Here is a 17,064-nt window from a genome sequence, read left to right on the forward strand (position 1 = left end):
GGGGAGGGGTGTATTGGAGTCGGCAATTTTACATGCCTTCATCTTGTAACCTGTTATGTCTTGCAGACCTTGCCATAGTCGGCGGGGGTCGGTGTGGCTAGCCTGGGACTCTAGCTTGGTCCGGTACTGTCTTTTGGCATCTTTGATGGATCTCCTTAGATCGTATCTGGCTTTCTTGTATTGGCCAGGGTCGCCTGACTTGAACGCCTCAGACCTGGACTTCAGCAAGCAGTGGATATCCCTGTTCATCCATGGTTTTGGGGAACACATGGATTTGCTTCTTTGGCACACAGTAACTTACTAATGAAGCCAGTTACTGTAGTGGCGTACCTGTTCAGGCTGGTCGCAGAGTTTTTAAATACTGACCAGTCCACTGACTCCAAGCAGCCCCGTAGGAGAACATCCGATTCCTCAGATCAACACTGCACGACTCTCTTTGATGGATTCTCCTGCTTCAGTTTTTGCTTGTAAGCTGGGAGCAGGAGCACAGCTTTGTGGTCTGATTTGCCAAAGTGTGGGCGGGTGATAGAGCGGTAGGCATGTTTGATATTTGAGTGGTGGTCTCGGATGTTTGGGCCTCCGGTGGAACAGGAGACGCTTTGGTGGTAACTTGGAATCTGCTTGCCTTAAGAATTTCACAACTTCTCATCCATTTTCCACTGAAGATTGGCCAAGGGCTAGCAGATTTTTCTAGAGTGTTCTCTGGAGAGTTATCTACCTTCTCTTGACAATTTACGTTCCTACCTATCTGGTGACATTGGCAAATTTAGCTACTATACATTCAGTCTATCATCTAGGTCATTGATTATAGATTGTAAATAGTTGTGGATCCAGCACCGCTCCACCTAGTGGCATTCCACTAGTTACACCTTGCCAACCTGAAAATGACTCAACGTTTTGCTTCTGTTTAGCCAACAAATTCTTTATAGAATCATAAAATCCCTACATTCCAGAAGGAGGCCATTTGGCCCATCGAGTCTGCACCAATTACAATCCCACCCAGGCCCCATTCCCGCAACCCCATACATTAACCCTACTAATTCCCCGACACTAGTGTCAATTTAGCATGGCCAATCAACCTAACCCGCACATTTTTGGACTGTGGGAGGAAATCGGAGCACCCACAGGAAACCCACTCAGACACTGGGAGAACGTGCAAACTCCACACAGACAGTGACCTGAGGCCGGAATTGAACCCCGATCCCTGGCGCTGTGAGGCAGCAGTGCTAACCACTGTGCCGCCCAATGCTCCATGCTAATGTGTTACCCACTACACAATGTACTCATATTTTGTGTAGTAACCTTTGAGGTGACACCATATCAAATGCCTTTTGGAAATCAAAGTACACCACATCTGCTAGTTTCCCTTTATCCAACTTGAGTGTTATTTTGGCAAAAAATTCTTAGCCGATTAGTTAAACATGATTTCCCTTTCACAAAGCCATGTTGGCTCTGCCAGGTCAAACTACGATTATCTAAGTATCCTGTTTCTAATTCCTTAATAATGGATTCTGGCACATTCCCTGTCGTAGGCGCTAGGCTAAATTAACTCTAGTTTCCTGCTTTCTGCCTCCCTCATTCTTAAATAAAAGTGTTATGTAAGCTATTTTCCAATCTGCTGTAGCCATAGAATGATTTACAGTGCAGAAGGAGGCCATTCAACCCATCAAGTCTGCACCGACTCTCCAAAATAGCATCTAACCCAGGCCCTCATCCAATCTTCATATATCCACACATTTACCATGGTTAATCCACCATATCCCTACATAGCTACATATCCCTGGACACTAAGGGGCAATTTAGCATTGCTAATCCACCTAACCCGCACATCTTTGGACTGTGGGAGGAAGCCGGAGCACCTGGAGGAAACCTACACAGACACAGGGAGAATGTGCAAACTCCACACAGACAGTGACCCAAGGCCAGAATCAAACCCGGGTCCTTGGCACTGCGAGGCAGCAGTGCTAACCACTATGCTGTCCTTTCAATAATTTGAGGAATTTTGGAAGATTATAACTATTGCATCTGCTATCTGTGCTGCAGCCTCTTTTAAGACCCTAGGATGCAGGTCATCCAGTTCTGGGCAACGTGCCAGCCTTTAGGTTTAATATTTTTCCTCCCTTTCCCTGGAGATGGTGATAATTGTATTAAGTTAATCTTTCTCCATCAAGAATTTCAAGGTTTTCAAGTATCTTTAGTAAGTTTTCCAAACCCTCCACAGTGAAGACAGACACAAAATACCTGTTCATGCCATTTCTTTGTTTCCAATATCAATTCCCCAGACTCTCTCTTTAGAGGACCCACACTAAGCTTCAGTTACACTTTTCCTCTTCAAATACTAGCAGCAAATTTTACTATTTGCTTTATATTGGTAATTATCTTTCTCTCATACTCTACTTTCTGTCACTATATCTTTTTAGTCATTCTTTGCTGTCCAATCTTCTGACCTATCACGAATCTTTGTAGAATTGAACAGTTTTTCTTTCAACTTAACACTATTACTTCCTACTGCAGCAAGCGCTCCGAAAGCTAATGGCATTTGCTACCAAATAAACCTGTTGGACTTTAACCTGGTGTTGTTAAAACTCTTACTGTGTTCACCCCAGTCCAACGCCGGCATCTCCACATCATGACTTCCTACTTAGCCATGGATGATGTATCTTTCGCAATGAGCCTTTGTTCCTTACTGGCATAAATCTTTTCAGAGCATTATTAAATACATGTCTGTCACTGCAACTCTACTGTGCCTCATTTTAACCTAGTTTCCTACTTTACCTGCTCCAGCTCTGCCTTCATGTTCTCAGTCACAATTATTTAGGTTAAAAACATGCATCATTCCTTCAGGAATTATAATGTGTTGCCTCATTATCGATCTTTGTAACCGTTCTTGATTGCTCCAGTGTGCATTTAAATAAGATCTTCTTGGTTCTGCCTAACAGTGCTTGTAGTTATCCTACCAGGAGCCTGATGAACAGGCGAGTGACTGCGATGCTTGAGGCTCTGACTGACTATAACTTCAGCTGTTGAGGCAAATAAATCATGCTGCATCATCTTTCCTCACGTCCACCATATAAGGAGTCACACAGGCCCAAGTGTAGGTTTTGCATTTTGAATACCTTGATCTATTTATTTGCAGAATAGGTGCAGTCAACCTCTGACTTGGCCATCACCCTCTCTCTCATGTTCAATATCCTGCCCAAGATAGCAAAGAGCTGCCTCGCTGATAACTGGCCATGGTACAAGCAGTACCAGCAATGTCAAACAATGCATCTGTAAAGAAAGGGCATGCCAAAGGTTTACCAACTATACAGTTAACTGACGTTCCATGCTGGATCTCAAAGGTCAGTCTTGCTTATAACGAGGATGGTGGAAGAAAAGGTGTGGAAATACAGGCTGGGATTTTCCGTGCCTGTTCATGTTGGGCAGGTTCTGCCAACATTTTATGTCGGCATAAAAGCATGACGCGATTGCACGCCCCCCTATCAGTGATGGGGCTGCATTTCCAGATATTCAACATCAAGAACATTATTATAATAGATTTACATATCATCATAAGGCCCATATACCAGAATCATTCCCCTACCCCCATCAAAAAATTCATCCTCGGCAGTGTGATGGCAGAACGGCGTGAAGCATGACTGGTTTCCAAAGACATGCACCCAATGAGCAAACTTCCCAGGGAGGTGAGGTGAGTACTGCACTAGGGGGGGCAGAGGGACACCCCCGGCACATCATCTGCATTATCACGGCATTCCCCGCTTGATGCCCCGGCACTGCACAGGACATGCCTGTTTGATGCATGCATCAGCAGCACTTGGGTTGGTGCCAGAGGGTGCCACGGGACTGGGGGTGGGGGTGTCACTGTGGGTTGGGGCAGAAGAATCAGAGGCCATCCCACCAGTGATATGTTGTGGGACCTGTGACTTGAAGTTTCTTTTTGCAAAGTTCCAGACGAAACGGTGGAGAAAGCTGCCACTCCGCTTTTCCCATTTGACATTGGCCTTTGCCAACATAGGAGGAAAATCCTGGCCACTGTCTTCACTCAAAAATGTTTGAGATAGTGCACAATGCATTGCAATTGCTGACAAAAAAATCAGTGAGAGTCTTTATGAAGATGATGTGTGTTGAAGAAGTTTTGAAAAGTGGCGCAGTTACTAACACAAGATCCACAAGAGGGCCATCTATATTAAGCCAAAACTATAGCTGCCAAAGGAGTTTTAGTTTCATATTCCATGGCTTGTTCACAAAAAACAAATTTCAATCAAGATTGATTTGCATCAATATATCTTGGAAGTGAGCATTTAAAATATAGGGTTCAAATCAGACTCCACATTGTACAGTTATTACTGAATTAATTTAATAATTTTTTTTTTTCTTTTTCCACTTTTGTCGACAGGGTTATGAGGGACATGGACAGAGTGGATAGTCAGAAGCTTTTTTTCCCCAGAGTGGAAGAGTCAATTACTAGGGGGCCTAGGTTTAAGATGCAAGGGGCAAGGTTTAAAGGAGATGTGCGAGACAAGTTTTCTTACACAGAGGGTGGTGGGTGCCTGGAACTTGCTGCCGGGGGAGATAGTGGAAGCAGATACGATAGTGACTTTTAAGGGGCATCTTGAAAAATACATGAATAGGATGGGAATGGAGGGATATGGTCCCTGGAAGGGTAGGGGGTTTTAGTTCAGTCGGGCAGCATGGTCGGTGCAGACTTGGAGGGCTGAAGAGCCTGTTCCTGTGCTGTAATTTTCTTTGTTCTTTGCTAGAGTTCCTGGGATGAGAGGATTGTCCAATCAAGAAGGATTGAGTAAGAACATAAGAAATAGGAGCAGGAGTAGGCCATCTAGCCTCTCGAGCCTGCCCCGCCATTCAATAAGATCATGGCTGATCTGACGTGGATCAGTACCACTTACCCGCCTGATCCCCATAACCCTTAATTCCCTTACCGATCAGGAATCCATCCATCCGCGCTTTAAACATATTCAGCGAGGTAGCCTCCACCACCTCAGTGGGCAGAGAATTCCAGAGATTCACCACCCTCTGGGAGAAGAAGTTCCTCCTCAACTCTGTCTTAAACCGACCCCCCTTTATTTTGAGGCTGTGTCCTCTAGTTTTAACTTCCTTACTAAGTGGAAAGAATCTCTCCACCTCCACCCTATCCAGCCCCCGCATTATCTTATAAGTCTCCATAAGATCCCCCCTCATCCTTCTAAACTCCAACGAGTACAAACCCAATCTCCTCAGCCTCTCCTCATAATCCAAACCCCTCATCTCCGGTATCAACCTGGTGAACCTTCTCTGCACTCCCTCCAATGCCAATATATCCTTATATAGACCAGGTCTATATTTATTTCCTGGAGTTTAGAAGAATGAGAGGTGATCGCATTGAAACATATACAATTCTTAAGGGATTTGATGGAGTGAACGTTGAGAAAATGTTTTCCATGGCTTGTGAATCTGGAACTGGTCACGGTCTCAGAATAGGGGTTTGCCATTTAGGACCGATGATGTGGAGATGCTGGTGTTGGACTGGGGTTGGCACAGTAAGAAGTCTCACAACACCAGGTTAAAGTCCAACAGGTTTATTTTGTATCACGAGTTTTCGGAGCACTGCTCCTTCATTAGGTGAGATTTAGGACCGAGGAGAAATTCTTTCACTCAAAAGTTGTGTATCTCTGGAGTTCTCTATCCCAGAGAGCTGTGGATGTCAACAAGTGCTTCAATCCTAATGGAGTAAGGGAGATGGAGATAGTGTGGGAAAATGGAGTTGGGGTGGGGTGACAACAGAGTTGGCTCAAAGAGCCAAATGGCCCACTCATGATCCTGTTTCTTATTCTCGCAAGCATCTTCCTTGACTGTACTAATGCCCGATGATTGTAAGAGAGTAGCCAAGGGGAATCTCTTCCCTTATAGCAAGGAATTGTTCATCTCTCGTCAGCAGCACTGCAGTTTGACATTGATCAGGTCAGGTGGGTGGTGGCAAAATCCAAACTATACTGCTCTGCAGGAGAGCACCTTATAAAAATTTTTAGAAGCAACTTCATTCTGATTTTTAATACAGTTTTAGATGTGTGTCTTATCTGATACAACATTTAATTCAATTCTGAGGACTGAATGGCTTGTTCAGCTTTCAAAAGACTTGCCCCGTTTCTGATTAATAATTGATGAATTATTTTGAAAAATATTTGCTAATGCTTAATATTAATTTAGTCTTGAATCAACTCTTCAAACTTTTGAGTATCCTTTCAAATATTTATAACACCGTAAATTTGATTGGCTGAATTTTACAACAAAATTAATGATGGGTTGACATTATTAATGTGCAAATTGGCCAGAAAATCCAGATTAATGGATACGTTGCTAATTGTGAATTTCTAGAATTTGCTGGACCAGTTGTTCCAGCAGCAATATGTCATCCTTACTCTCCCGATTATTTTGACTTACTTTCTAGATTTTCCACTCTAAACATGCCTCAGAAAGTTAAGTCTGGTAGTTATTAGTGCAAGTATCCTCTTAACAGAGTGCTAATTATTCATGACAACGAATTAATCTATTTGGTCCAGAAAGGGAACAACCAGAATTGTGGACTGTCGCTCCTTTGGCTAATGAATTGTTCTTAAAGAGATTTTAAAAATGCTAAATTCTAACTGGTTTTTCATACAGTTTGTCTCTTCTTTATTCATTTTTTTCCATTTATTTTTCTGTACCTGATTTGATTCTAATTCATCTGATTTCTTTCTCTGCCATTCCTCTTTTTCGTTCAATCTTATGCTTTTAGTCTGCTGTTCAATTAAATCCCCGATGTCCCATAGCCCTCGTCGTTGTTGTCAGATCGCACCCACAGCAAGTTACAGTGCATAATGATTTCAAGCTGAAGGTTGCAGGAAAATATCTAACCACTGGGGTACCCTGTGAGATGTCCTGAGCCAGCAAATCTGGCCTGCTTTATTTTGGTGCAGAAATGATAATGCAGTTCAGTTGAGAATCCTGTTGACTACACAGGAATGGCAAAACAGGGTTAGCAGAAATAAATACTACATGAAGAGCACCCCAATATTTTTCAATATCTAGTGCCACATATATCCTTCCCCATAATCAAAACACTTTCTCCTCTCCCCTTTACCTGCTGCTTCTCTTTGCTCTGGCTCTGGCATAATATGCCTCATATGCCTTGGGTTTCAGCTCCAATGCTTTGGTTGCAAACTCCTCCGCCATCCCAAAATCCTGCCGGAAATAACACATACATAGTAATTTTGGGATGCTGTGTCAGAGGGAGGGAAACTGCAGTAACAATTATGCTGGAACTAACTTTCAGCTGAATTGTTTCTCACACTCCTCTATTTGTCCGGTTACAAAGTCCCAGTAACAAACAACAAAGGAGTGTTTGCATTGCATCAGAAATTGAAGGTAGCCTGTTCCACATGAAGGACAAGACTGCAAGTCAAGACTTTCAATTGATCCACAATTCTGAATTCCCTGACATGATACAGTAGAGATCATTACTACTACTAGTATTCAATTACAGAGTCAGTTATTCTATTAACCGCCTGTATTGTTTTCTGGTTCTTTGCAGTCTTCACATATCACTGATGTAACTTTGAAAGTAACAGGAAACATTTTGTTACCATGAGCATACTAAGTTTTTTTGGTATTGGGTCATGTGCTGGTGTATTTCAGGAAGGAGTCTAACAACGCCAGGTTAAAGTCCAACAGGTTTATTTGGTAGCAAACGCCACTAGCTTTCGGAGCGCTGCTCCTTTGTCAGGTGACTCACCTGACAAAGGAGCAGCACTCCGAAAGCTAGTGGTGTTTGCTACCAAATAAATCTGTGGAACTTTAACTTAGACTCCTTACTGTGTACCCCAGTCCAACGCCGGCATCTCCACATCATGTATTTCAGGAACCCAGCTTAAAGTGATATTGATTGTCCAGTCTAAACATACATTCCATACACTGTGATGCTCAAAGTACAGACCATGGAGTAGTAGAGTCTGGGATAAACTGTGAAATGACGTGCCGTATGGAGTTAGTTTGGACTCAACTGTGATGAGCCACACACACGTTGCCCTGCTCTGGACTGAAGGCCCACTTAACTTTAGGAATCTATTACTTCACTTTTAACTTTTACATATTGAAAACAGTAATAGCATGGTTCTGATTTATAACATGAGTTTCTGGATTTATAAAAATGAGATTTACTGGTTTAAAAAGAGTGCAACATTTTCAGCTGTGAAGATTTAGTAAGAAAGTAGACCAATTTCAGTGTACAGAAGCTTACACAATAAATAGGTTCACTTGAACAAGAATAAAACATTTCTTATGACCTTAAAACTCACTCAATTCTGCTCATGCACTCTTGATACCACAAACCACCCCCCACAACTTCAACAACTCAACATTACTCTGGCTAAATAATTTTATCATTTTGATTTTTTTATACTTAAGCCAGATTTTAAATTACAATAAGTTTCATGTATTTCCTGGTTAGCTTCTTAATGGGTTTTTGGTTTCTGAGGTATTTAAAATAGAAATAATTCTGTTTTACTACAGGGGGCAGACACTTGTCTTTCAGTCAGCTGTAACATTATTGCATAGTAAGAAGTCTCACAACACCAGGTTAAAGTCCAACAGGTTTATTTGGTAGGACAAGCCACTAGCTTTTGGAGCGCTGCTCCTTCATCAGGTAAGTGGCAGTTCTGTTCACAAACAGGGCCTATAAAGACACAAACTCAATTTACAAAATAATGGTTGGAATGCAAGTCTTTACAGGTAATCAAGTTTTAAAGGTACAGACAATGTGAGTGGAGAGTGGGTTAAGCACAGGTTAAAGAGATGTGTATTGTCTCCAGCCAGGACAGTTAATGAGATTTTGCAAGCCCAGGCAAGTCGTGGGGGTCACAGATAGTGTGACATGAACCCAAGATCCCAGTTGAGGCCGTCCTCGTATGCGGAACTTGGCTATCAGTCTCTGCTCAGCGACTCTGCGTTGTCGTGTGTCGTGAGGGCCGCCTTGGAGAATGCTAACCCGAGGATCAGAGGCCGAATGCCCGTGACCGCTGAAGCGTTCCCCAACAGGAAGAGAACACTCTTGCCTGGTGTTTGTCGAGCAGCGTTCATTCATCCGTTGTCGTAGCGCCTGCATGGTCTCACCAATGTACCATGCCTCGGGACATCCTTTCCTGCAGCGTATCAGGTAGACAATGTTGGCCGAGTTGCAAGTGTATGTACCGTGTACCTGGTGGATGGTGTTCTCACGTGAGATGATGGCATCCGTCGATGATCCGGCACGTCTTGCAGAGGTTGTGTGGTGTCGTGGTCACTGTTCTCCTGAAGGCTGGGTAGTTTGCTGCAGACAATGGTCTGTTTGAGGTGGTGCGGTTGTTTGAAGGTGTGGGGATGGCCTTGGCGAGATGTTCGTCTTCATCAATGACATATTGAAGACTCCGGAGAAGATGTTGTAGCTTCTCCGCTCCGGGGAAGTACTGGACAACGAAGGGTACTCTGTCCGCCATGTCCCGTGTTTGTCTTCTGAGCAGGAGTAGACCATCCGGCCCCTCGAGCCTGCTCCGTCATTCAATAAGATCATGGCTGACCTTTTCATGGACTCAGCTCCACTTCCCCGCCACCAGGAAGACTACACAGAAGCTTTGCATCTAAATGTTGAATAGATCCATGACAGGTAAAATGGGATAAAGTCATTTGCACTGTTTCATCTTCAAATCAAGCCGTTGAAATTTCCGATAGCTTCTTGGCTCGTCCTGTGATCTGCTCAGTGGAGCTTAGTGGATCCAAAGTAGGCTTTCACCTTCAGTGCACACAATGTCAGAAGATGGTGCTTCTTTCTGTTAACAAGTCCCCAAAAGTCTTTCTCCCTTGATCTAGTTTTTAGCTCTATGTCATTTTGCATGGTGATTATTTCCAAGTCAAGTCCACTGCTTTGTTTGAACACCTGCTGAAATTTTGCTGTCAGTTCTCCAATGTCCACTTGAAAAAAGGATTTGAGACAAACAATAATTTCTTCCATTTTACCTAACTCATGAAACTGTCTGTTGAATTCCTTTCCCAATTTGTTCAGGCGGTATCAGAATTTCTTTGGATGGAACCTTTTGATTTGTTGTTGGATTTTCTTCAGATTTAGGAACCATAAAAGATTCCTCAAATACAGAATGGGTATTAAGGGTGCTGGTTTGATTACTGGTATTAAAGGTGCTGGTTTGATTACTGCTTGAGGTTTTCCTATGACCTGACATTTGTGACATGTACGGCAAAATTCAACCACATCTTTATGCAGCCCAGGCCAATAAAAGCCTTCTTGTATTTTTGCTCGAGTTTTCCTTACTCCTATATGACCTCCTACTGGAACCTCATGAACTACCTGCAAAACCTCCTTTCTATAACACACCAGTCATACGACTTGATGAACTTCTGCCCATTTTTTCATCCATCTGAATATGTAAAGGTTCCTCATTAAGACATCATTCCTAATGTAATAACATTATTTGACAAGGTACCGCATGGTAGGTTGTTGCATAAAGTTAAATCTCACGGGATCCAGGGTGAGGTATCTAAATGGATACAAAATTGGCTTCTTGACAGAAAGTTGACAGGTGGTTGTAGAGAGTTGTTTTTCAAACTGGAGTCTTGTGGCCAGCGGTGTGCCTCAGGGATCAGTGCTGGGCCCACTGTTATTTGTCATTTATATTAATGATTTGGATGAGAATATAGGGGGCAAGGTTAGTAAGTTTGCAGATGACACCAAGATTGGTGGCATAGTGGACAGTGAAGAAAGTTATCTCCAATTGCAATGGGATCTTGATCAATTGGGCCAGTGGGCTGACGAATGGCAGATGGAGTTTAATTTAGACAAATGCGAGGTGATGCATTTTGGTAGATTGAACCAGGGCAGGACTTACTCAGCTAATGGTAGGGCATTGGGGAAAGTTACAGAACAAAGAGATCTAGGGTACATGTTCATAGCTCGTTGAAAGTGGAGTCACAGGTGGACAGAGTGGTGACGAAGGCATTCGGCATGCTTGGTTTCATCGGTCAGAACACTGAATACAGGAGTTGGGGCGTTTTGTTGAAGTTGTACAAGACATTGGTAAGGCCACACTTGGAACACTGTGTACAGTTCTGGTCACCCTATTATAGAAAGGATATTATTAAACTAGAAAGAGTGCAGAAAAGATTTACGAGGATGCTACCGGGACGTGATGGATTGAGTTATAAGGAGAGGCTGAATAGACTGGGACTTTTTTCTCTGGAGCGTAGGAGGCTGAGGGGTGACCTTATAGAGGTCTATAAAATAAAGAGGGGCATAGACAAGGTAGATAGTCAATATCTTTTCCCAAAGTTAGGGGAGTCTAAGACTAGAGGGCATAGGTTTAAGGTGGGAGGAGGGGGGTGGGGAGAGAATATAAAAGTGTCCAGAGGGGCGATTTTTTCACACAGAGGGTGGTGAGTGTCTGGAACAAGCTGCCAGAGGTAGTAGTAGAGGCGGGTATAATTTTATATTTTAAAAAGCATTTAGACAGTTACATGGGTACGATGGGTATAGAGGGATATGGGCCAAATGCGGACAATTGGGATTAGCTTTTGGGTTTTAAAAAAAAGGGTGGCATGGACAAGTTGGGCCGAAGGGCCTGTTTCCATGCTGTAAACCTCTATGAATCTATATATATATATAAATATTTACTATCATCACGCCCTCCTGTAGTTCATGCTTCAGCTCATTCAATTTTGCACTTATGTTTGTAAGAAATGCCATGTCTAGCGACCACAGATTATCTTACTGCTCGCTGTACACCTTTCTTTGTTAAAGGAAGGTGACAATTTCAGGGAGCAGATCTGAAAATTTCTGAAGGACTTTTATTCGATTTAACCACCTCACATCTGCATTAAAGATTAGCTCCCTGTAGGTGGCATCAAGCTCAATGAATAACAATTTGAACAAGTGATGTTGCAGAGCTCCTGCATGAATTGAGTTGATGATCTCGACAACCGTCATTACATGCAAAAGGTGAATAACCTTGCTCACTGACACCCGTTGGTGGATAACACAGTGGTAATTGACAAGGAGGGCGATTCAGGATCATTTCTGCAAAGTGCAGTAAAGCCTGCCTTGACACCCAGCATTGAAGGTTCACCATCAGTTGTGATTGAAACCAGTTTCTTGATCAGTATGTTTTTCTTAAGTCACATCCCTTTTAAATTCATAAACTCTCAAACACCCGGCCCTAAACAGCTCTGGCTGCATTTTATAGCCATGGGGCTTCGGGTTCTTTTTAATGAAATTGCGCTTATACTCACTTTGAGTGGCAAAAGAGTGAAAATCCTCCTTTGTTGTTGAATCTTTGAATGCCATGCGAACAAAAACAATGTGGGCTCATCAAACTGCAGTGAGAAACATTCACAGCCTGATAAGTCTTGGTGTATTCATTGAAATACATCTTGAGGCAACCCTTCTGGTTACTGTTAAAGCGGCATGCTCTTGATGCCCGTCATAATTTCATCTTTGCTTTTAAAGTCTTTGAACAAGGTGTCGGCAGCAACCATCATAGCCTCCTTGACAACGTCACCATTGGTGAACAGTTTCTTATATTTTGCCAGCAGATGGCTAATGCGAAAAGGAGTTATTTAGCTAGGCTTGCCTTTAGCCACAGGTTTTGAAAATAGTGATAATTGAGCTTGCAATATTCCCTTTAACTCCCCAAATTTATTTGTCTCAATGACGCTGTTCAAAGGGAAATTTTGCATGCATTGCCTTGTGATACCGATCCAAATTCTCTTTTACTGAAGGCTACACTCTGTAGACAAATGGTCTTGCCTTTAACATTTGTAAAAAGAAATTTGCCTTCCCAGGCGACACAATGGTTAGCACTGCTGCCTCACAGCTCTAGGGACCCGGGTTCAATTCTGGCTTCGGGTCACTGTCTGTGTGGAATTTGCACATTCTCCCCGTGTCTGTGTGGGTTTCCTCCAGGTGCTCCAGTTTCCTCCCACAATGCAAAGATGTGTGGGTTAGGTTGATTGGCCATGCTAAATTGACCCTAGTGTCAGGGGGATTAGCAGGGTAAATATGCGGGGTTGCGGGAATAGGGTCTGGGTGGGATTGTGGTCAGTGCAGACTCGATGGGCCGATTGGCCTCTTTCTGCTCTGTAGGGTTTCTATGATTCATTCCTGGTGGAAATGGTAGGTTTATGTCATCTTGGATGTCCCTGGCTCCTCGCTCATCATTTTGTCTTCACACAGCTGATTCCACATTTTAGAGCCTGTGATTCGGCTGTCAAGGAACTGCTGTGCTCATCATCACGAGAAGCCTGAATTGCACACATTTTTGGTACAGTTCAGCAGTCAATGAGCTGATTCACCTCTCATCACAAGAAGCCCGAGTCATGCGCAGTTTTGGCACGGTTCAGCAGTCAATGACAATCGACTTTTCGTAATCTAGGTTCAACCTGTCAATCACAATCGACTATTTGGTCAGTATACCTTTATACATCATTATCCTGGAGGAAAGGGGGAGCAGTATTTAAATAGGATTACTTCCTCCCACCACCATATATCTTAAAGTTTTAAGTTTATTTATTAGTGTCACAAGTAGGCTTACATTAACACAGCAATGAAGTTACTGTGAAAATCCCCTAGTCGCCATTCTCCGGTGCCTGTTCTGGTACACTGAGGGAGAATTTAATATGGCCAATGCACCTAACCAGCACATCTTTTGGACTGTGGGAGGAAACCAGAGCACCCAGAGGAAACCCACGCAGACACGAGGAGAACATGTAAACTCCATACAGAAAGTGACCCAAGCCGGAAACTGAACCTGGGTCCCTAGCGGTGTGAAGCAGCAGTGCTAACCACTGTGCCACCCCACAAAGAATATACAAGAAATTTACATCCATTGAAGGCCTAAATGAGGAGATGTCTATAAGAGTGGATTTATTCAAAAGGGCAATAGTGGAACTCTAGCACTTACTATCTGAAGACCTACTGCCAGTTATCTGCCCTCAGCAACTATGATAGTGACAACCACACTCAACATTCATGCCAAAGGGTTTTTTTTACGTAGCCACGGGAGATCTCTGCAATATCAACCTTCCTGCATTACAGGCATGTACTTGTTAGAAGGCTGACACATTCTTCAGATCAAAAGAGGAAGTTTCATCCTCCTTATTACAGCAGATCTCCCTTTTCATTATCCACATCTTTGTCATCCTTAAAGTTGACAAGGGGGAAATTTTGCCTCTCCACCTCACTATAGTTTTCTCCCATCCATGGGAAAAGAAAGTGAAGGGAAACAGGACAACACTAATCCCCTGGAGATTAGTTGAAGCAGAGAAGAGCGTGGAAGCTCATGGCTGTGTGATGCTGTGATAAAGGTATAGCATGTAATCGGTAAATAGGGAGCAATATAGTGCTCTGATTTCAGCATCTCCCAGGGCAACAGCAGAATGCCTCCCCTTTGAACCCCTTAATATTGGAGATTTTCTCTATGAAGCCATCTCTCTCATGGACATTGTGCACAATTTTCTCCTGAAACAAAGTTACTGAAGGATGACACTGAGACCGTCTCCCAGGAGACACTATGTAACTGATGTAAACACTGTAATGACCTCATCCTGTAAAAGTAGAGGAAAATGATTTAAAAATAATACATGCAAATAATTACTGTTGAGAGAGATGACTAAACAAAATAAGTAAGAGAGGAAAAATGAGAATATGGGGGGGGGGCGGGATTGGTAACTAACATAAAAGCAAATTCAATAGTCTCCATAGGTATGTAAATAGTGAAAGGGTATTAAGAGGTAGGGTCGGTTAGGAACAGTAAATGAGATATCTATATGGAAGCTGAGCACATGGCTGAGGTACGACACGAGTACTTTTGCATTTGTCTTCATCAAGGAAGAAGATACTGACAAAGTCCTAGTGAAGGAGGAGGTAATTGAGACACTGCATAGGATTTAGAAAGAAGGTAAAAGTCACTTGACTTGGGTGGGCTGCAATTGGGGCACTGATGGAAATAAGAATGGAAATTGTGGAGTTATTGGCCCTCGAATCATCATAAATAGAGGGGCAGATGACTGGGCAAATGCAAATAGGGCCAACTGTATCTGCATTTAAAGCAATTTCCCACAGAATGATCCTCGCAGAAATAGCAATTCCCATTACCTTCTAAAACGAATGCACAGAAACACATCTCATTCACGGATATTGTCTGTGCTTTTATCTCCTCTCTTGCCATCACATTGTGAGAAAATGGGGAAGGCCTCAATAATTACTAACAGTAACCGGAAAAAATTATTTTGTGCGTGCATTTTAACATGCAAGACAAACGTAGAAAATCATCTGTGAAATTTTCTTTTTCTATCACTGCGTCTCAGCATCAATCCCAACATCAGCAACTGAGGTGGAAGCAGTCTGCCCAGTTTCATGCCTTGCTGCCTTGGATGATCATGGTGGATGTCCACTGGAGGCCTGAGGTCTTGAGCTCACTGGAGACTCCTGCAGTGCTGTCCCTCTCAGCCTAGCCTGCTTGATCTGTTGAGGTTCATGGTGGAAGGGATGAAGAGATGCCACTAACCCTGAGATGAAAGCCCCAGGGTAGCTGGCATATGCTCCTCCTCTATCTGGGTCTGCAATGGCCCCATTCTGAGGGGAAGGGGCATCTGGAGAGAGGTCCAGGGGCCTCATTTCCCGCTAGTCTAATGACTGCTGCACGAATCCCACTGCTACAGTGATGGAATGCAGGTCAGAGCATATGTGGATCGAATGCTCGACCTGGTTCTCCATGGTGGTCGTCATCCTAGGCAATCAAACGTCTAGGGTCATGGCAAAACTCATGTTGGGTATGAACTCCTCCAAATCCCATATGTAAAGCTGTGCATAATTGCTGGCATCTCTGCCATATTTTGTCCTTGCCTCTGCTGCATGTCCCAAAGGCTTCTTGCTGCTGCAGAGTCCTGTCATCAACATGAGACTGAGCAGGGGACTGGTCCCCAGCAGTCCTATCTCAGTTGTTGGAATGTGTCTGTGATGTGCTTGCCAGATTACGCTCCCAAATCTACATGCAATCGTGTGAGTGTAAGTGTGCGGGTGGAAGTGAATGTCGAGGCAGATTACGCTCCTCTGGAGCACTGGCTGCTTTGTCCACAGAGGTGGAGTCTTCTGGCTCCCGTCTTGGCTGGAACCTGGTTCTTGGATGGCAATGACCTTTAGTGGAAAACAAAAAGATTGATTGATAAGGGAGTCAAAGGTTATGGGGGTAGACCGGAAAGTAAGAGTTGAGGCCACAATCAAATCAACCATGATCTTATCAAATGGTGGAGCAGGCTTGAGGGGCCAGATGGCCTACTTTCTGTTCCTAATCTGTATGTACATATGTAAGAATTACATTAATCATCACAGTTTGAGCACTTAACATTTCATCTCATCCATCCTGTGTGCCATATGTCAGCAGCAAGATGGTTGCCTCTTTCTCCATATTCCCAGTCAGTCTCGACATCAGCCATTGATTGCACTCCCTACTCGCCAGAGATCTGTTGCCTCTCCCTTGTTGGCTGTGAGGAGCCTCAGAACCGGAACAACTCCTTCTGTGGAAATTGGAAGTCTGCTTATCCTGCATGACAAAGTGCAGTCTTTGGTGACATGACAAATGACCCCCTACGCCCTTGACAGCGTGCATCTCCATCCCATACATTGGCCTTTCATTCACACGTTACATCCAAATGTGCACTAAAGGCAAACTTCCAGATGCTTTGGCCTCAACTGCCACGTGGCACTCAGGCTGATCACACATTCACTCCTCTGGGATAGCTGCCCACTCACACATATACAGCACTGATTACCACATGAGAGACTTCTGTTGAGCATGTCACACTGGTGCTTAACTCTCGTAAATTGGAGCAAATCATTGACTCATTTTCCGCACTGGACCCAGGATCGAAAGGCGACCACACAATAATTCACCTTTTCTGCTGCCTCGGTCCAGGCTGCCTCGGTTTGACAGGAAGGCCTCTTATGCCACCTTCAGCAAACAGCACTTCCCGCCTTTCCCTAATGGCATCAAG

The 17,064-nt window shown here is 43.6% G+C and overlaps 1 protein-coding gene across 3 annotated transcripts in view; it reads right to left on the minus strand.

Moving 5' to 3' along the window:
- The window catches only part of LOC144500569 (protein TANC2-like), a 1,073,639-nt gene that overhangs the window by 14,485 nt on the left and 1,042,090 nt on the right, over positions 1-17,064 (minus strand). For all 3 annotated transcript variants that reach the window (XM_078223699.1, XM_078223697.1, XM_078223698.1), the window contains one exon: positions 7,118-7,218. In XM_078223699.1, coding sequence (XP_078079825.1) covers positions 7,118-7,218 — 101 coding nt within the window. The remainder of the gene's footprint in view (positions 1-7,117; positions 7,219-17,064) is intronic.

The sequence above is a fragment of the Mustelus asterias genome, chromosome 11 (assembly GCF_964213995.1).
Source record: "Mustelus asterias chromosome 11, sMusAst1.hap1.1, whole genome shotgun sequence".
In the NCBI taxonomy this organism is placed as follows: Eukaryota; Metazoa; Chordata; class Chondrichthyes; order Carcharhiniformes; family Triakidae; genus Mustelus; species Mustelus asterias.